At 31.2% G+C, this 22,421-nt stretch overlaps 1 protein-coding gene across 2 annotated transcripts; it reads right to left on the reverse strand.

Annotated features, from left to right (window-relative positions):
- Positions 1–5,809: 5,809 nt before the first annotated feature.
- On the reverse strand, positions 5,810–11,471 carry LOC105958238 (Ppx-GppA phosphatase). 2 transcript variants are annotated; one of them, XR_001172823.2, is made up of 7 exons: positions 10,143–11,313; positions 9,873–10,052; positions 9,103–9,144; positions 8,945–9,033; positions 8,736–8,855; positions 6,197–6,304; positions 5,810–6,110 (listed from the first exon to the last, which is right to left on the reverse strand). XR_001172823.2 is itself a non-coding variant. In XM_012982241.2 (7 exons), exons 1-7 carry the CDS (start codon positions 11,262–11,264, stop codon positions 6,075–6,077), a joined length of 1,683 nt encoding a protein of 560 aa, XP_012837695.2. In that variant the 5' UTR covers positions 11,265–11,471; the 3' UTR covers positions 5,810–6,074. The 2 variants fall into 2 exon arrangements, 1 of the variants encoding a protein (XP_012837695.2); XM_012982241.2 differs by having other exon boundaries at positions 8,945–9,019; positions 10,143–11,471.
- Between the last annotated feature and the right edge of the window lie 10,950 nt (positions 11,472–22,421).

A 22,421-nucleotide genomic window follows, 5' to 3' on the forward strand; every position in this document is an offset into this window, starting at 1 on the left:
GAAGCATATGTTGAACAGCCAAAGGGTTTTGAAGATTCTGCCAAACCTAATCATGTTTTCAAGCTTAAGAAGGCACTGTATGGTCTTAAACAAGCTCCTAGAGCATGGTATCAAAGACTCACTGACTTCTTACTTGAAATACAGTTCAATAGAGGGGAGGCAGACAGAACCCTATTTGTTAGGAGAACTAATAATCATATCATTATTGTTCAAATATATGTTGATGACATTGTTTTTGGTTCTACTTGTGCTAACCTTTTACAGTCTTTTGTAGATTCAATGTCTCACACTTTTGAAATGAGTATGGTAGGGGAGTTGAATTACTTCTTAGGACTCCAAATCAAACAGACAGGTGAAGGAATGTTTGTGAATCAGAAGAAGTATGCCCTCAATCTGGTCAAAAGGTTTGAGTTGGAATCAGCCAAGCACATGAAAACTCCAATGGGTTCCAGCCAAAAACTGTCTAAGGATGATGTTGCAGAAGATGTCGACAGCACTCTCTACAGAAGCATGATTGGAAGCCTTCTGTATCTAACAGCAAGCAGGCCTGACATTATGTTTAGTGTTTGTGTGTGTGCCAGATATCAAGCAAATCCCAAGGTCACCCATCTTAAAGCTGTGATGAGGATTATTAGGTATGTTGCAGGTACAGTAGACTTAGGGATTCAGTTTTTCAAAGACACAAATACAAACTTGATAGGCTTTAGTGATTCTGATTGGGCTGGGGATATTAGTGACAGAAAAAGCACATCAGGTGCATGTTTCTTTTTGGGGAATAATCTAGTTTCTTGGTTTAGTAGAAAGCAAAACTGTGTATCTCTTTCAACAGCTGAATCAGAATATGTAGCTGCTGGAGGGTGTTGTGGTCAACTAATTTGGATGAAACAAATGTTGGGAGATTATGGGTTAACCAGTGATACCCTGACCATATATTGTGATAATTCAAGTGCTATTGACATTTCAAAAAATCCCGTTCAACACTCACGAACTAAACACATAGATATTAAACATCATTTTATTCGTGATATAGTTGAGAAAAATATAGTGTGCTTAAAGTACATTCCTACAGAAGATCAGCTGGCTGACATCTTTACAAAGGCATTAGATTATGAGAGGTTTTCAAAACTCAGAAAATCTCTCGGGATGTGTACTCAATAAACATGTCCTGAAACGTGTTGCAGCACCTCATCAAATATCTTAAGCTGCAACACAATTTACTGAAGCATTAGCTTCATTAAATAATGACTTCACTGTGATGTATTATTTTCTAAATCAGTAACTGGAAGTCTTTCACCTTGAAACGTGATCATGCTTCATGTAAACATTTAGACAAATAATTACACTCACATAAGTCAAACTCCTCTATTTTGATAGTCATATCTTAGTAACTGAGGAACCTTCAAACTGAACACTTGATCATGTTCCATGTGAATTGTTTGACTTGAAAATAAGAGTTTATATATAATATATATTTTATTATAAAAAAAAAAAAAAAAAAAAAAAAAAAAAAAAAAAAAATATATATATATATATATATATATATATATATATATATATATATATATATATATATATATATATTAATAAGTATATAAATATACAGATATAATAGTATCTATGCCTGTCAGCAAATTTTTCTCACTATTAATCATTAATAAATGTATTTTTCTATTAATTGTGAATATTTCTTGAGTGCTACGGTTTTATTGATTTTTCTCTTCTCAGTTTAATTATTCCTATTTATATGGGTCATGGGTACATGGGTTAATTCCTTATTTTCCACTAAGTCCACTCCTTATTGTGCCATGTGTCACGTTTTTATTTTAAACTGCCTAAGGAAATTTTATTCTCCTTAATCACACTCTCCCCAAGAAAAACGGACACCTCCACTTCAATTTTTTTTTCTTTCTTCTTCAGCAAAAATTAGGGCTTATAAATTTCGTGCTTCTTCTCACAAAATTCACACTCAAAAATCAAAAGCACAAAGAAGCAATTTTACTTTATCTACTGTATCATGGCATCCCCACCTAGAAATCCTCCTCCAGCCGTCGATGGTGATGTCCACAACGATGCTGCAGCACCTGTTTCAGAAGGTGTTGCTGCACCTATTTCAGAAGGTGTTGCTGCACCTAGTTCAGAAGGTGTTGCTGCACCTGTCTCTGAAGGTGTTGCTACACATGCTCCAGAAGATGCTGCTGCACCTACTGCTTCAACTGAAGATGCTGCCCCTTATCAGGATGAAGAAATGCCTGATTTCTCTGGAATGTCATCAGCAGAGCATGTAGACATCCCATTTGTCGATGCTCAGGAGTTCACCACTACAGAAGAAACTCCATCAGCACCTCAGGAAGATCCTCTGGAAACCCTGGCAGAAGCAGCAGCTCAAGCAGATACAATTCCTCCTCAGGCTGAAGTATCTGAGAAAAGTGAAGACAGTTGGGAAGTTCCACTAGCTACTTTTCGCAAAAACTTGTCCTCTTCTGATTCAGACAGTGAATCCTCTGAAGACTCTTCTCAGCAGGAAGAAGGTGTTGCCCCACGTGCTGCATCACCTGAACCAGCATATGTCCCTGATGAGCTTGAAGATTCAGAAGATGATGCTTCCTCAGAAGAAGAAGAACCAGACCTGGATGGGAAGAACTTGTCAACCCCTTTTGAGGTAACAAATGCCTTCAGTCCAAATTTCTATTTTGAGTCTGATTCACTGTTGAGTCCTCAAGTCATGAATTGTCATTTCATTGAGGAAAAGAAAATTTCTAAGGAAGAATTTGATAGGTATAGGATAACAGCTTTTCTTCACCAAAGAAAAATCCTTAACCTAGTTGAGATTGCCTGCTCTTATGATCCCTTGGTTGTGAAAGAGTTTTATGCCAATTTGCAAACTTCTTTTTTAAAGAAAAATTCCCCAAACTTTGGCAAAGTCTTTGTGCGCAATGCCATTTATTCTTTTTCTCCCAAAGTTATCAACTCTCATTTACAAACTCCTACTGTGATTGATGAGGATAATTATGGTGATTTTACTGAGATTTGCAAAGTTATTTCTGGAAACCGTTTAAGAAATTGGCCTGCACACCCAAGAAAATTTCAAGTCTCTCAACTCACTGCTTTCTACTCTGTCCTGTTTAGACTCACAGTGGCTAATTGGATTCCATCCAAAAATGTCTCTGTGGTAACTAAGCCTCATGCTGTACTCATGTACAAATTGGGGATGGGTTTACCAGTGGATTTTGGCAAACTGTTCTTTGATACTATTGGTCATCTTGCCCAGAAAATTTCACCTTCCACTCACCTCCCCTATCCTTCTCTCATCTATTCCATCTTACTCTCTCAAAATTTGGGCCAAGATGACTCAGAATATCTTCACACCCCACAAGGCATGATCACTGTGTCTCAAAATTTTCTGAGGGCTCCTCATGTTCAAGATCTTCCTTGGAATGGAGATGATTTTCTCTCAACTGAATCAGGTCAAAATAACATTGGTACTGAGGGTGTTGCACCTCGTGTTGACAACACTTCTAACCTTCTTGTGTCTGTTCCTAGAGATCTTCTATTGCAGCAGCTTACTCATTCTCTAGCTCAGATTACCTATCATCAGTCCATGGTGGAGATGATTCAGAAGGCCCTTTCTGATCAAAAAGGGGGAGAAAAAGGTCATGAAACTGAAGCAGGAACATCTCATCCTTTGGATGCTAGAGGCAGAGAGCAAGGAGTCAATGAAGAGGAAGCAAAGAAAGAGGGGGAAGCTCAAGAAGAAAGCAGTGGATCTAGTGATGGAGGAGGAGCAGCAGCTGAAACTGAGGAGACCTTGGAGACTTTAGATATTTTACTTTAGATTGTTTTCATGAACAATATTTTTGTTTATGTTTTGTTTATTTTCCCTCTGAACTTTTGTTTAGGACTGCACTTTGATTATTTCTTTTGTTGAACTATCTTGCTGAATTTGGTTTTAATTTATTGTTTCTATGTTTTTCAAATGGTATCAAATTCAGGGGGAGTTCGAGCAATATCTCAGGGGGAGTCTTTGACTACGATTTAGTTTTGATCAGAAAGTCAAAAAAGGGGGAGTTTGAAACACGTGAATAAAATTCACAATGTGTTTTTAACTTTTCTTAACTTCCAAACTAAATCTTAGTTAGTGGGCTAAGTGGGGTTAAGTAGTGCTTAGTGGATTTAATTATGGAATTTATGTTAACTTCCTAACTAACCCACTAACCCATTATCTTGAGTGCACTTGTGGTTGGTTTTCTTGCAGATCATGGGCTGAAGAGTGGAAGCTTGGCAAGTCTATAAATACCAAACTCAAGACTCAAGATTGCTACAGATTTCGAGGAAACAAAAATAGAAGCTGAAATTTTAATCTCGAGAATTTTAGTGTGTTTTCTAGGATCTGTTGTACGTACTCTTTATGAGTACATTCTTTGAAATCTAGAATTTTTGATATCTTTCTTTTAGTATCTAGATTTGGTTGTAAGAGTGATCTTGAAAAAGATTCACTCATAAGGAAGAAGTTTTCGCACTCTTCTGTTTGTATTCTTGGAATACTGATTTTAATATATTTTTCCGTCCTGTAAAGGGCAAGTTCACAAGTTTTTACTTGTGAACATTTTTAATTCTGAGCATTGTCTTTTAATAGTTATATTTCCGCTGCATGTTGTCTCAAGTGTCATAACATTTTAGATAACATCTCTGTATAATACGAATTCGGGACCATAAATTCTTTCAAATTTGTTTGTGGTTAAGGTGGTGTTTGCAAATGCTTTTAGAAATAGATTATAAGTTTTTTTCTGCCCATATAATCTGGTTTTAGGTGTTTGCAAAACAAGCTTTTACTTTTGCTTCTCTTAAAATAAGTTGTTTTAAGCTACAATTTTAAAAGCACCCATTACCTGTTTTTTTTTTTTTTTTTTTTTCTGTTATAGTTGATTTTCCAGCTAATTTGCAAACACTCCCAACTTTTAGAAATAAGCACTTAAGTCAAACTTAACTAACAATCTCTAAGGTAAACCATAAGCACTTAAGAAAAACCCTTACAATGGACCTCTTAAACCATAAGCCATCATATCCCCAACCCTTATAACAAAATAATCATAGTTAAATACATTGCAATGGACCCCCTCAAGAAATTAAAACCTTGTAATCACCCCTTGGGGTATTTTAGTCCATATGTAGAATATGCCGCGTGTTCGAGGGTAAGATTGGAATTGTTGGAGGAATATTCTAAATAATCTGAAATATTCTATTACAATTAACGCAGTAGAGAGGGAATCTGTTGGATGACAATATATCTGAGAGCCAACTTAATATCAATGAGGTATGTAGCTTTTTGTGTCATTCTGCATGAAAATCGACAACTATAAGCATATAAAGAAGTTTTGTAAACAAATATTTGGTAAAAATCATTATATGACAAATATAAGAATATTGTTGTTGTTGCCAATTTCTTAATGATGTTGTTTCAAATAAGTTATGAAAAATAAAAATAAAAATAAATCAACAAAGATAATAAATAAGCAAAACGTGAATCCAATAAGTTTAGAAAAACAAAATTATTTCAACCAAGATAATGAAGTCGCAAGACGGAATGGCTAGCCGATTTGTTATCCGAGTGGATTATGATTTTCTTAGTTGATTTGCAAATTTGATTTGCTCTGAAAGTAATTAGAGAGAAAATGTTCGAAAATAGGTGACTAAAATCTAACCAATAGCGGATTAAGATTTTGCTAGCCGATTTGCAAATCTAATTTGATATGAAAATAATTCGAGAAAAATGGTTGGGAAATAGAAGATAAAAAACTAAAAACATTATTAATTTAAAAAAAATAACAAATATTCTATTAGGATTTGTTAGGTTGCCCAACGTCAATGACTATTAAAAGTACCGGAGTGGTGGATTTATTTACATGTAAATGAATTGAATGTCACTTTTTAAATTAATTGGTGTGTAATGAGCTTATTTGCTATTATCCCTTTCAAAAATTACAATTATAATACAAGCCAATTCATATTCTACAAATCATTCCAAACACACGATCAACTACTAAGATCATCAGCAACTTCAAGTTGCAGTTTGGCCATCAAGTAACTAGAATTGACAACTTTTGCTTTAAAACCTGCACAAAAAATATTAATGGCAATTCTGAAAATAAGAAGAAAAATAGATCTTGAATAATAAATCATGTTAATAAACAATCTTTACCATACTAAAGTGTTCAAATTCTTTCTCCATCAACACATTCATATCACCATCTAATGATGGGTGCACAATATCAGTGGATTGGTTTCCTGCCTCACCTTCACTTAGTACCTGAAATTGATTCATACACCACTAAGAGAAGCGTAATACGAATAAATTAAGTAATTTCAATTCGAGATTCTGAAGCTAGTAACTTTGTCCTCAATTATGGGAACTGTCACATATTTTCAACACAAAGTGACACGTAAATGAATAAAAACACATACAACAGCAACTAGAACAGAGTAATGTTACCAAGCACCGAGCTTAACCTGTCTCCAGACACAAGCCTAATTTTACGGCCAAGGAAATTAAAATCGATTGATTAAGAATTTGCAGCAGTTACATAATTATTCGAATAGATTTCTATAAAAAACTGATTAAACGTCAAGCATAAAGTTGTGCTTCAGAGACCTTACAATGAAAATCATGCAATATAAAATATATAGATGTTTTCATGCTCTGAAAAGCACATACTCACATTTTTATAATGCAGTCCCAAAATCATTAGCGAGTAATTAAGTACCAGATGAAACCTATCATGCCTCTAACTGTGGGCCCAGGGCGATGCAATTCAACACAACTTTCATGAGAATAAAATAGTGAATACTTACCCGCGGAGAGTAAATTATTCACCCGATGGTTCAATTCTTCTTGTATATGGACCGTAAGAAAAGTTCTCCTTATATCTTTCTTTAATATAGACTTGTATTTGCCATGATAGTGAAGGATGTAATATGATGACACTTCAATTTTCTACTCGTGGCTTTTGGCCCAAAACTCACACATGAGCTGAATGTAAAACATTCAAATTCCTACTAGAATAAGCACACTTAATTTCCTTTTAGTGCTCCATCTCGGAAAAAAAATGGTTCTACTTCTGTTTTTTCTATGAGTTTATTTGAGGGACTGCTCCAGAAGGGAAAATCTCAAACAGGAGGAGTGTAAGTTATTCGGATCTAGAAAATCAGATTTTGCCTTTTATTTTCCAGAAGTTCACATCTAGTTATGATGCAACCTGTGAACCTATAAATGATTACGACCATAACAAATCCAATCTCCATTTGTAGGTATGTATTTTCAAATTTAAGGTTAATATACCCATCATATGAGGATCCGTTGCAATAAAGTTTGGGAAACAGTTAAAACAAACTGGTCCACCAAATAAAAATTTGCTTCTTGTAGTCGTAAAAGCGAACCATAATATTCTAAATATCTGAATTCTGAAAGCCTCTTAGGGCAACAAATGTACATCTGAGAACACAAATAATCGTACAAAAGGGAGAGAAATGTCGTATTATGGTTACTTGTACCAATCTAAATGAAAATTTATATTTGTTACTGAGATGTGTTCTCACTGAGTTTTTGGAAAATAACGGTAATATCTATAGATTGCTGACTAAAGGTAAATCTTGATAAAACTCGTCAGACCTAATACTTTAAGATGCTTTGAAGTCCAAGTTCATCTTTTGGTAAATTTCTTTTTATAGGAATTTTAAGTGGTTTATGATTACATATTCTTCACCGGACATGTCATCATATTACATTCTTTTAGCATATTACGGCCTGTTTGGTGGGTAAGATAAGCCATGCTTAATTACTTACTTGATGTTTGGTTAGTGCAATAACTTTTCGGGACGGCCCACAATTATGGAAAAACGAGCTCTTATCTTAACTTATTGGCTTATTGGGGGATTGTGTATTGAATCTCTCCCTAGTCAAATTATTTGAATCCAGTTCTCGTAAGACTGAATAATGTTATATTGGCTAATCTTATCTTAGGTATGAAAAGAGGTTTAAATTGGAAACTCTAAAAAGATCGGGGCTGCATGTCAAAATGTTACTCAATGTTTACATTCAAACCTTGTTCGTTTACCACAAAAATGAGCAACAAACAGTTGCTTGCAAGTTAGGATATCAACGAGGATAACTGCTATGGGATGTTCAGACCACTTGACCATAATCCCAAACAAAATGAAAAGATGATTGACGAAACAAAACATATTGTCAGATAATAGTAATGCTGACAATTTGGTGAACAAAGATAAAAGGAAGCTAAAAGCATAATTCATTGAAAAAGCCAGTCTACAACAAGATGAGAAGTTAAAACCATGAAAACACTAAATAGAACTCTCATTGAAGCATTCTAAACTTTTGGAATGCTTTTAGGCCGCTTACAAGTCCCACAGTCAGATTAAATGAAAATTGAACTTAAGGTCATGACTAAAAGGGTGAGTTAGAGATTTCTCGTTGAATATACTAAAATGCCATGTGGAAGTTATAACTATACACGTTCCTTTCGTGATATGTATTTTAAAGAAAAAAGAAGCTTCAAACTTTTCACATATATGCAGAAACCACTAACCATGCGTTTTTCATGTCTCTGCTAATTGCGTATAAATAGGCTATATTGACAACTCAGATAATGGATATAATTAAGGAGAGCACAAACGATAGAATCCTAGAAATTATGGGGTCAATTGCATATAAACAGGGAACTTACCAACTTAAAACCTTCTGGAGAATGTATAAATCCCATGAACTGAAAATTCACAGGAAGACATTGTTGCACTGCATAGGACACCCGCATAATTGCACAAAGGATTCTGAATTTCTGCCTTACCTAACATTCCAAGAAAGCAGATAAACACGAATGAATGTATATATAACAAAAACTCAAATAGATACATCATCATACGGATATTTAGATACCTCTTTGGAAGATCCCTCAAGAACATCATTTTTCGGAAATTTCTTTCTATGGTATCTCACGAGCAATGCTATTATCTGAATGCTTTGAACTGTCATTGACATTCGAAACCACAGTTTTGATTCGCTCAAAGTATTCAATTACAAGGAAAGTACCATACCTTAATCTCCTCCTTACTGTAAGCCTGCAGTTCATCCCCATTCTGACAAGGAGATTCAGATTGCAGAAATTATATATATAGAAAAAAAAATGACTGCAGACTCTATGTTTCGAGTCTTAGACTACTCTGATATAGAGGGTAGAATCACAGTCATTTAGCTGATTTCAATGCACAGTGGAAAACTATTATGATCACCATTATACGGTTAATTCCTTCGAAATAGTGAATTCTAATCGTTCGTCTTATTTACGTATTCCTAAGAAACAATTATAAGACATGCAAGTTATAGTCATCAAGCTAATTCAACTTTGAATAGGATTTATATGGATCTGAACTATCAAAATTCACTGTTTCTGTGGAATTCAGATTAATTATAAATCCTATTCATAGTTGTACTCCACAGCTCCACCATCATTTGGAATTAGCTTGATGACTATAACTTTCATGTCTTATAATTGTCAATAAAATAAGTTGAACGACGAGAATTCACTATTTATATGGAACTAACAACACATTCGTGTTAGTAGTAGTTTTCCACTGTGTCCCGTCCGGTTTGGCAGAATTAACAGACCAAAGAAACGAATATGTCCACCTATAATTCACACAATGCCAAAGCAAGCGGGACATTTGCAAGGACGGGAATATATTGTTTAAAATCCCATTAAAAATAGTGAACGTTCATGGTCGGATTTACTGCCTCTCAACCTAAACTATACCTCCTCCATGCCAGAAGAATTAAAAGATCGGAAAAATATTATATGCAGATATACCATTATAACGAAATAAGACTGTTTATGATAACCCTTCTTGCCAGTAGACATGCCAATATTGTGAAGCAAACTAGCAGCATCAAGGTACTCAAGATCACTGTCATCCAAGGGGACATAAAGCTGATTATCATCATTCCCATTGTAGAGCTGATTCGATTTCATCAATCCTTCAAAAATCTCCTGCACAGTCAAATTTAATAAACAACGGAAAAAGCAGATCATACACCACAAAATGTTTCCGAAATTGCTCATGAAAAATTCAATAAATACCCTAGCAATAGTCGCACACATAGTAGCAGCCTTCATCCTCTTCTTATTATTAAACCTCAACGCTAACTTAAAAACTGACCTCCATCGTGCATTTGCATTCAAATCGAACCCTTGGAAAACGTGCCCAAGCATCTCCGTAATCACCCCCTCCCCTAATGCATACTCCGAGACCTCTATTTCCTCAATTGCAAGCTTCTCAAATACCTCATCAAGCAAAACGGTTCCTGCCAAAATGAATGCAGCTCGTTTCTTGAAAAACCTCGACCTCTTCACCTTTCCGTTTATTTCACTTTCTTCGTCGTAAAGCCTCTCCACTAAACACCTTAATTCGTGCCTAGTAAACCTCCACTCCCTTTTAGTAAATTCCTCGAACACCCCAACGTTTTCCTCTATCTTACGTGCATAGCCTTTGCACACTGCCTTTTCAATAGCCCTAATCGTACCCGACGAACCTATGACAGCATCTATTTTGAAATCATTGATTTTACCGATCAAATCAGAGGCTTCTAGTTCGTTCCGAATGTGCTCTCGCATTTTCGTAACGTCGCTGAATTGCTGTGTTAAAGTGACATGCCCTAATCTCAGTGACTTGGAAAATAGAACATTTCCGTTAAGCCCCACCGTGAACTCGGTGGATCCACCGCCAATATCGATTGTGAGGACTGTAGAGGTGAAAACGGGGAAGAATTGTAGAATCCCGAGGTAAATGAGGCGCGCCTCTTCTTCGCCGGAGATAACTTCAACGTCAAGGCCTAGGGCTTCGTTAACAGCTCCAATGAATTGGGATTTATTGGAAGCTTCGCGGACAGCGGAGGTGGCGACGAGTCGGAGATGGGAAGGAGGAAGGCGGTGCGAGTGGATGAAATGCTGGAATTTTCGAATAGCGGTTATTGCGCGGTCGAGAGAGGCGGCGGAGATGGTGGGGGCGGAGGAGGTGGTGGTGGTGTCGAGGCCGAGTATGACTGGTTCTTTAAGGCGATTGAAGGTGAGGAATCTGCCGGAAGAAGGATCGACGCGGACGACTGTCAGTTTGAAGGAATTTGTCCCGATGTCCACGGCGGCGAAAAGGTTGTTGTTGGTGGTGGCGGTGGCGGGCGGTAGAACCGGAGAACCGGTTGACATTTTTCAGGAAAATTATTTTGATATTGATTAAATTAACAGTCACTTCCTCACAAATTATGTTTAATTACAATAACAGATACTAAACGCAGTACAAATTTTAACTTAAATGTATTTAAACCCTCAAATAATCTTTAAACCAACATTGAAAATCGCCATGCCATATATCCTAGTCTGAAATGATTGTTACATACTATACAATACTGAATTTACGAATAATAACGGGGATGTTTGGTTATGTTTCCAATGAAAATTTCTAGTTTTCAAAATTTCTGAAGGAAAAGGTAGATTATTGGTTTTTGTGTAGAAAATCGGAATATGTTTGGATGAAGCCGTAGGGGTGTGCGCGGGCCATAAACCCGCGGGTTCTATCAAAACCCGCCCTCGTCCCGTCAAACAACGGTTCTTGATTTTGAAGAACCAAACTTGTGGGTTTTTAACGGGTTTATGATAGGCGGGTCCATGGCGGGTTTGTAGTAGGACCCAACCTTTACGGGTCGAAACCCGTTATCGTCTAAACTTTTTTTTTTTATATATAATTTATAAGTTTTACGGGAGAATAATTAGAAACTAAAATAAATAACCTAAAATTTTAAATTGAAACCAAACATAAATAATGTAAATGTCAAGAGTAAATAAAAACTAATATGAAACTAAAAATAACTAATTCATAACTTAAAAGACAAAATTTAAATAAAATAAATATAGCTTTTTCAAGCATAACCAACGCTATTCAGCTCCATACAACACCATTTTCTTCCTTTTTTTCTGCCGTGTGTTGACCGTTGTATATATATGCTTTTTTTCCTACATTTTCTTAGAGATTTTCATAATCTTTATAGCTATTACTTCCACAATTATAGTTTAGTTGATTTATGTATTTGATACACTAGAGATACTTTATTTATTCATTAATATTATTAATTTATTATACTATATAATGTAAACAAAACGACGTCGTTTTGTATGGCGGGGCGGGACGGGTTTCACGGGTATTAAAAAAAATTGAACCCGTCTAAGACCCAAACCCACGGTTCTTCACCATTTTAGGACCCAATCCTATGGATGGATCTATCCGTCCGGTCCCAACGGGGCGGTTTTTCACGGGTTTGACGGGTGTAGCGGGTTGATGGGTCCGACTTGCTCACCCCTAGATGAAGGGTTATTTTTAGTTTTATGTAGGTGTAGAAATGAGAATATGTTTGGTTGTGGTGAATTTTCTCTACGAAAGTATGTGCAAAAGTAAAATATAATGATTGAGGATGATGATAGTGATGATAATAATAATAATAATAATAATATTATAATTATTATTATTATTATTGTTATTATTATTATTATCATCATCATATATTAATTTTTTTTCAGTATTATTATTATTATTATTATTATTATTATTATTATTATTATTATTATTATTATTATTATTATTAGTATTATTATTATTATTATTATTATTATTATTATTATTATTATTATTATTATTATTATTATTATTAGTATTATTATTATTATTATTATACCACGGTGGTTAAATCTTCGTCGAATAAGCCGGGGAAAGCTTTATGCAAACCCTTAACTTGCATGTTAAGGAACAGTTGTTTCCACGGGATGTTGGATAAAATGGATTCCGCCCGATCCACCCCAAATTAAAATCAAGTGGACGGCTCAATGCACGGAATCAAGTGTTTGAACGAAGATATTTTAAGATCTCAAGACAATCAATTTATTCATGTATTTTCTTTTCTATGGGCATGGTTCTCACCTTTGGGCAGAAGCTACAATAATACTGGATGGGTTGAAAATTAGTCAGGAGATGGGCATTGATCAGGTCACTGTTGAATCCGATGCAAAACTGGTGGTAGACATGATTTAACAAAAATCGATAGTTGCTTGGGAGTTAAATTATGTTATCCGTTGTATTCAAAGACACCTCTCGTAAAAGCGGCGAGTGGTTCATATTTATTGAGAAGGCTATCGTCCGGCAAATGGACTAGCCAAATGGGCACACGAGCACAAAGTGGAGACTTAATACAGTACTGTTAGAGACCTCCCTAGTTTTCTTAGGAATTTATTTTTATTGGATAGACTAGGCCTTCGTACTTATCATAAACGTTGTAAATACGAGGAACTATTTTCCTTGTTCTAGGCCAGCAAGATTTTTAATGAACCCCCTGTGCCTTCATGTAATGAAAGTATTTTATTTTGGCAAAAATAAAATAAAAAAAAAAAAAAAAAAGTAACGGCCATGTGACCGAGTGGACCAAAACTGTTTAAAAATGAACATTTGAGGTGAAATTTGTTCACCTTAGAACAACAGAGACCAAAAGTGGAATCGAGCCAAACATGTGGGACGAAAAGTATAATTCTCCCCTTAGTGATAACCTATTGGTTACAACAACAGTGACAACATTTTTTTGCCTAGTCATATGAAAATTAGTGTTATCAATCAAAATATGATTTCTTGTAGTGATTGTAATTTTACTGTAAATTTGTTGTTTTACGAGCAGTTGCGACCGAAAGAATATCTTATTTGTTATAGACCCTCGTATTTTTTTTATTGTATCAAAAAGGCGAAATTCTTCGCCCCCAGGGACCCCATCATTTGGTCCTATAAGTATTTGAAAGTGGAATGTAAATCATGGTGACTCAACGACCCGGTGTTATCATGAATCAAAATATGATTTCTTGTAGTGATTGTAATTTTACTGTAAATTTGTTGTTTTACGAGCAGTTGCGACCGAAAGAATATCTTATTTGTTATAGACCCTCATATTTTTTTTATTGTATCAAAAGGCGAAATTCTTCGCCCCCAGGGACCCCATCCTTTGGTCCTATAAGTATTTGAAAGTGGAATGTAAATCATGGTGACTCAACGACCCGTTAAGGTAGCGCACTCGAACCTGGTGCCCTATTTGATGGAATAATGTAATTTATGGTGACTCAACGGCCTGTTAAGGTAGCGAACCTAGACCTGGTGCCCACAAGGAACCAACCCTCATTCGAGTTGAAATTCTCACACTGCGGCTGCCAGGATTCGATCATAGGACCTTATACCAACTTACCACCTCCGGAACAAGTTGAGCTATACCCATGCGGGCAAATTTATTATTTTCGGGTCTTTACAAATAAGCCCATCAATGGGTACTTATTTATAACGAGATCAAGACAAAAAACTCCTTTACCAATAAGTTCACACATGGTCCAGATTTTTGTAAAGGACTAAAATAACCCCTCATACTTTAATATGCTCCAATTTCATCATTAACTTTAATCTAACCTCAATTTGACCCCAAATTTCACAAATTATTCAATTTTGACCCAAAACTTTTATTTTTTCAAAAAAAAATATTTTTTCAAAAACTTTTTTTTTCCCGCCGGATTCCGGCGTTGACTTTTCATTTTTTTTTTCTTCTTCCGGATTTTTTCGCCGGTTTCCGGCGTTGACTTTTTCGATTTTTTTTTATTTTTTATTTTTTGTTTTTTTTTTCTCTTCTTTTCTTTCTTTCTATAACTTTTTTTTTTCGTTTACACAACAATATTGCTGTGATTGACAGTAATATTAACTATCTTACTGTTAAACACAGTAAAATTAACTAAACTACAGTTTAATACAGTAATATTGCTATATTAATCTCTAGCACAATAATATTAACACAACAAAACTCATTATTATTGTGTAATAGAGTAATATTCCTATGTTGACCGTTCAACAAATGTAAACATAATAAAAAGCCAAAAAAATTAATATTACTGTGAGTGACAGTAATATTACCGTCAACCACAGTAATATTATTACGTTACTTCGTGAATAACTCAAACAAACAAAAAAATACAAACAAAATAATAATATTGATGTGGTTGACAGCAATATTACTATAACAACAGTAATATTACCGTCAACCACAGTAATATTATTGTGTTTACAGTAATATTACAATAATAGACAGTAATATTATTACGTTACTCCGTGAATAATTCAAACAAAGCAAAAACCCCAAAAAATAATAATATTGATGTTGTTGACAGTAATATTATTGTGTTTACAGTTATTTTACCGTCAACGACAGTAATATAATTACGTTGACTTGTCAACAAATCAAACAAAATAAAAAGAAATAACAACAAATAAAAAAATAATAATATTACGTTAATTTACTGTCAACGGCAGAACAATTACATAAATGTATTGTCAACGGCAGTATAATTACGTTAATTAACTATCATTGACAATATAATTACGTTAATTTACTGTCAGTAACAACACAATTACGGTCAACGTTTAGCGACGGACGTAAAAAAAAAAAAAAAAAAAAAAAAAAAAAAAAAAAAAAAAAACTTAAAAAACTCTAAAAAAAGTCAACGCCGGAAACCGGCGAAAAAATCCGGAAGAAAAGAGAAGAAAAAAGAAAAGAAAAAAGCAAAAAGAAAAAAAAAAAAAAAAAAAAAAAAAAACGAAAAAGTCAAAGCCGGAAACCGGCGAAAAATCCAAAAGAAAAAAAAAATAAAATAAATTGAAAAGTCAACGCCGGAATTCGGCCGGAAAAAAAAAATTGGAAAAAAAAAATTTGGGGTCTAAATTGAATAATTTGTGAAATTTGGGTTCAAATTGAGGTTAAATTAAGTTAAGGATGAAATTGGAGCATATTAAAAATTGGGTATAAAGGGTTGAGGGTAATATTGGGATATACATGAATGTTTCCTTTATTTATAATAAATATTAAAGGGATGGGCTTATTGGTGAAAGAGATATAGCCCCTAAACCTAGAATAATAAAGGTGTATGGTTGGGTACTTTATCACAAAAACCCCTATTATTTTTTACTATTTCAACATAATATGGTAATATTGTAATTTTACTTTAGATCTGTTGTTTTATTGTTTTACGAGCAGTTCCAATCAAAAGAATAACTTATTTATTTTGTAGATTTATTAAATACCGCGTCCGCTAATACAACCAGAGCCGGCCCTGAGGTGGGGCGAACAGGGCCCATTTCTAATAGGGGCAAAAAAAATGATATATATATATATATATATATATATATATATATATATATATATATATATATATATATATATATATATATATATATATATATATATATATATATATATATAATGTTACTTATTTTATTTTATATTAATTTCATTTATTAATAACAGAGAATTCAATTATTATTGAATAGAACATAAATATCAGGTTACCATACAAAAGAATTACTATAATATTTTTTTCTCAAAATTAAACTTTAGAATAATTAGTAACATAGTTATAGCATATGATATTAAAATATTTATTTTTATTTTATCAAAAATATATTTTTATGAATATATTTTTTTAAATTAAATTAATTATTACATACTTTTCTAAGTTTTTTTCTTCAAAAAAACTTAGATTCTAATCCAAATATGCAATATATTGATTCTATTATGAGGCTTATATTAATAAATCTTTATCTACATTAATATATTCGGGAAAGAAATTCGGGGGCGCTGCCCCCAAACCCCTTTATTATTTAGTGACACTTTATTATTTTGCCCCGGGCCTCAAAATATGCCGGACCGGCCCTGAATACAACCTTCGATCCCTTAACAAATATCTATATAATATATAAAGGGAGAATACACAATTGAAGTTTTGACATCTTCAATTTTGATCTCAAATCTTTTCATCTATTTTATTTGTGGACTTCTTTCCTTGATTAGTCTTTATTATTTTTTTTCTTATTTATTATTTAACTTATTTCAAAAAATGATTTCTTTATTAGATTTATGTTAATTATAAAATAAATTTTATATTGATATTTAATAAGGAAATTTCGAACTTCGTTTGATTTGGCCAATCATATCTTTTATTTTTCTTACAATTTGGATATCAGCATATGTTGATTATATAATAAATGGTTATTTCCTTATTTATACATATTTAACTTAATTATCATAATCAATACAAGTATAAAACCACATTTCCCATCCAACACCAAAGCAAAATTGTCCACCCGTTTTTATCTTCATCTTCATCTCACTCCGACGCCAGAAGCAAGAAATGAAAGAAGAAAAAAGTTGGCTGATTATATTTTGTTAGTGTTGTTTTTTCCGTTTTTATTATTATAATTTTTATACAATTTTATTTCAATGATGCTTTATCATTTTCATTTACTTATTTATTTCTATTGCTTTCAAAAGATATTTTAAATTACCATTCTATTTTATTTCATTTTTTTTAATATATCCATTCAAATATTTATACATTTTTTAATAAGTTTGAATTATTGTTTTTGTATATTATGTTCATATAGTTTTGGTTTTATTTTCATATTTTAAACAACTCCCAATATTAATGCTATTTATTTTCATATAATTATATTTCAATAATTTTGTAGCATTTTACTATTGTTTCCCATCATTTTCAATATAAAATTCGATTCACTATTCATTTTTATTTCTATTTTTTAATAATTCCATTCAAAAGTTTGTTCAAATGTTTAACGACTTTGAATCATATTTATATATTTATATAAAAGTGGAAATCCATTCTTTATTTTTTTTAATTTATTTTTATTGTCTAAATATTTCACAATTTTATGGTATTCATGTATATTTTAAATAGTAGCAATAAGTAGACTAATATACCGTATTTTAAACCAAATTTATTTTCGTGGTGACTTCTTTCCTCGGTTACTGTTTATATCAATGGATTTCATAATGATTTGTTTAAAAAAAGTATTTTACCTGTTTTTCAATATGTTCATGAAATTAGATATTAAAATTCAAAAACAATGATATTAATAATTTATTTGATTAATTGTCTTACCTCTTTTGCACACCATGCACACGTATAAAACCTCCTTTTATATATATATATATATATATATATATATATATATATATATATATATATATATATATATATATATATATATATATATATATATATATATATATATATATATATATATATATATATATATATATTACTAATTGATTTTCATTAATATTCCTTGAAACAAACTACATACTAAAAATTGAAGTTGAAATTGCAATTGATTTTCATACATTCAGAAATGGAAATTTCTCGAAAAGGATAATTCTAATGCATTCAATCCGACTTTCATCTCTGAATGTGACAATAATTACATATCTACATATTTATAATTAATCATTTATTAATAACAAATAATAAATAAATTATTTATTTATTAATTTGTTCCAATCAAAATATTCAAAATAGTTTAACTATTGCTTAATTTGGATACAACCACCATCAGCTTAGGTTAATCTTTAATATTTTATTTTGAGTTTTCTAAACGGGCAAATACATATAAAACAAGCAACTACATTGTTTATTTATTTATTTCAGTTGAATCATTCAAATTTAAGTCTATTTTTTTTTTTTTTTGAGTAAAAATTTAAGTCTAATTAAGACTTACTTTGGATTTACTTTATAGAAAACCACCAATCAAATGTGGTCAATATTTAACATATGAGTTTGTTTATAAAAATATAAATTTTGCACTCTATGTTTCATTCATTCAACGACAATCCCATTAATTACGTATTTCCAGTTTTAACTTATTTGTTCCTTTTTTATTTATACACATACAATTTATCCTCAAATACCTTTATCTCATATATTTTTCTTTGACATCCTAATAGGTATTCTTACAATATAATTTCGATTATCTAATGAATTATCCTAATATACAAGTTGCGACATGTTTTTTTTTTTTTTTTTTTTTTACTTTTTTCCGCTAAACCATAAACAATAATACAGTATTTAAAAATTGGGTGAACAATATATATATATATATATATATATATATATATATATATATATATATTCAAATAATTTTACTTTTTATTTTAAATGTGTTTAGTGAACTATGTGTAGTACTATTTTAATTGTTTTGACAAACCTAATTTCACTTAAATTGGGATAAGTAGTTTTAGAATATTATTTTTGTTATTGCAACTAAATAGAAAAGAAAAAACTGGGTAACATTTTTAATTATTGTTTGGTGAATTATAAATGTGTGTTGTACTATTTTCATTGTCTTGACAAAATCTAAAACTTATTTAAATAGGGATAAATAATTTTTAAAATATTTATATTGTTCGCATTACTAGAAACAACGTTTAAAAAAATGGTAAACGATATTTTATAATGGGAAAATAATGTTTTTTATTGTAAGTTATAGTTCGATAAATTTTGTGTTTTTAACTATTTTAGTTGCCTCAACTAAAATAAACCCATTCAAATTTTGGTAAATAATTTTCGAAATACTCATGTTGTTACCACAACTAGATCAAATATTTTTAAAAATGATTAAATGACATTTCATACTGGAAAAGTAATAATTATTTATTTATTTATTTCATAGTGAAATAATTATTTTAAAATTTTAAGTTATTGTTCGGTGAATTATGTGCATTGAACGATATTAATTTCTCTAAATAACATAAAACCACAAATATAAAAATTACATTAAAAATATCTATTTTGTTATTATCACTGGACAAATAATTTAAAAAATGGATAGATGAAAATTTACAATAAGTAATTGTTTCGTGAATTAGATATGTTCAACGATTTTAATTATTTTAACTAACCTAAACCCATTTAAATATTGACAAATTATTTATAAAATATCTACTTTGTTCATATTACTAACTACTAGATTTAAAAAAAATTGATAAACGGCAATTTATAATGGAAATAAATTATAAAGTAAACATGTCATCAATTCCTTTTTCCATATATTACTTCATAGAGATATGTTTTAATTGGAGTAAACGGATTTTTTGTACTCCTAATTATTTTTTGTGCACTATTAAAAGGAAATATTAATTAATTATGGAATAACTATGTCTGATTTTATTTAATGTTACGATTAATATTTAATATTAGTATTAGCATTCACATGAGTATTAAGATTATCATTAGCATTACCATTTGTATTAACATTAGCATTATCATTAGCATCAACATCAATATTAGCATCAACATCAATATTATCATCAAAATTAGCATTACCATTACCATTTTAGAATTAGTATTAGGATTATGATTATGCTAAGGATTAGAGTTAGTATTAATATTAGCATTATGTTTAGTCTTAGGATTAAGTTTAGTTTCGTATTAGCATTAGCATTAAGATCGGTATTAACATTAGTAGTATAATTAGGGGTTGCATTAATATTAATAATAACATTAGAATTCGCATTAATATATTAGGATTATCATTAATATATTAGGATTAGTATATTAGTATTAGTTTAGTATTAGCATTAGTATTAGTTTCAATATGACTATAGTATTAATATCAGTATTAATTAGTATTAGTATTAGTATTATTATTATTATTATTAGTATTAGTATTAGTATTAGTATTAGTATTAGTATTAGTATCCACAGGGCCGGTTTTAGGGGAGGTGAAGTAGGCAGTCGCCTTGGGCCCTCGGATTTTTAAGAAAATTTAGGGTCCCCAAATTATGTTACGTACACTTTATATATGAATACTTATTTTTTTAAATTTATTATATATAATATTTTGGAACATCAACTCTAAAATAAATTTAATATAAATGATCAATAGATATATTTTCAATTTTCTTAACCTTCGAGCCCCTAAATATTGAATTTATAATGTCTTAATTATTTATTATTATACCTAAAGTAAGAATCATTATTCATTAATCTATTTAAGTTTTATAAGTATTTATGAAGTTTATTTGCTATAAAGATTATACGTCACGGGAGAAAGTGAACCAGCAAATCATCCTGTTAATTTTGATTTTCTTTTCCATATTTGAAGTTATTTTATGTTCATACATTTCAAAAAATGTTTCGAGGGCACTGCCCTCGAACCCCCGTAATCTTTATTTCATCATTTTTAGAAAATATTATTTATATGTTTTTAGTATATTTAATTTTGAACACCCTTTAATAAAATTGATTTGTCAAATAGGGGCCCCGGTTTTAAGTTGTTTTTTAAATCTCGCTTAGGGTCCCTGAATTCTCAGGAACGGCCATGAGTATTATCAATTTATCATTAATATTAGTATTTGTATTAGTAAGTATTATGATTATTTCTACTAGGATTTGGATTGGATTACGATTATGATTATGATTATTATTATGATTAGGATTAGGATTAGGATTATGATTATTAGAATTAGAATTTGCACTGACATTAGAATTATAATTAGAATTAGCATTAGCATTAGCATTTGAATTAACATTATGATTATGCGTAAGATTAGGATTATGATTAATATTAGCACTAGCATTAGGACTAGAATTAGTAGCATTAGTTTAGGGCTAACATTAGTATTAGGGATTAGTAGCATTAGTTTAGGACTAACATTAGTACTAGCAATAGCAGTAGAATTAGAATTACGATTATCATCAGCATTAGTATATTATGATTAGCATTAGCATTAGCATATGAGTATTAGGTTAGTATTATGATGAGCATTAGCATTATTATTAGCATATTAGTATGAATATTAGTATTGCGATATATTAGCATTTTGATTATTAATATTACTAGCATTATAATTAGAATTATGATTAGAATTAGGATTAACATTACCATTAGCATTAGCATATTAAGAATATTATTAAAATTAGTGTTAGCAATAGCAGATTTACATTTCTATAAGGATTAGGATTATGATTCCTATTATTATTAGGATTATGATTATAATTATAATTAGAATTAATATTAGAATTAAGATTAACATTAATATTAGTATTAGGATTATGATTATAATTTTAATTAGAATAATGATTGGGTGTAGTACTAGGATTAGGATTATGGTTAGGATTAACGTTAACGTTATGATTAAGATTAGCATTAGGATTACTAATAGTAATAGTATTATTATCAGATTAGTATTAGTATTACTATATTAGTATTAGTATTAGCAATGGTAGGTAATGATAATGATAATGGTGGTGGTAGTTGTAATGGTAATGATTGGTATTGGTATTAGTATAAGTATTTGTATCGGTATCTATATCAGTATTGGTATTCGTAATGATAATAACAATGATAATGGTAATGATAATGGTAACGGTAACGGTGTTGGTATTGGTAATTGTAATGGTAATAGTAATGGTAACAGTAATAGTAACGATGTACTCGCCTTTTGTATA

The sequence above is a fragment of the Erythranthe guttata genome, chromosome 2, assembly GCF_056151865.1.
Source record: "Erythranthe guttata isolate IM_541 chromosome 2, IM_541, whole genome shotgun sequence".
NCBI lineage: Eukaryota > Viridiplantae > Streptophyta > Magnoliopsida > Lamiales > Phrymaceae > Erythranthe > Erythranthe guttata.

Bases quoted from the DNA above. Each gene is read 5' to 3' on its own strand.
- LOC105958238 (XM_012982241.2), bottom strand. From the start codon at position 11,264: ATGTCAACCGGTTCTCCGGTTCTACCGCCCGCCACCGCCACCACCAAC. The intron at 8,856-8,944 runs GTATCTAAATAT...TTGGAATGTTAG, and splicing joins TTGAGGGATCTTCCAAAGAG to GTAAGGCAGAAATTCAGAAT. The intron at 6,305-8,735 runs GTAAGTTCCCTG...AATCAATTTCAG, and splicing joins CTCCAGAAGGTTTTAAGTTG to GTACTAAGTGAAGGTGAGGC.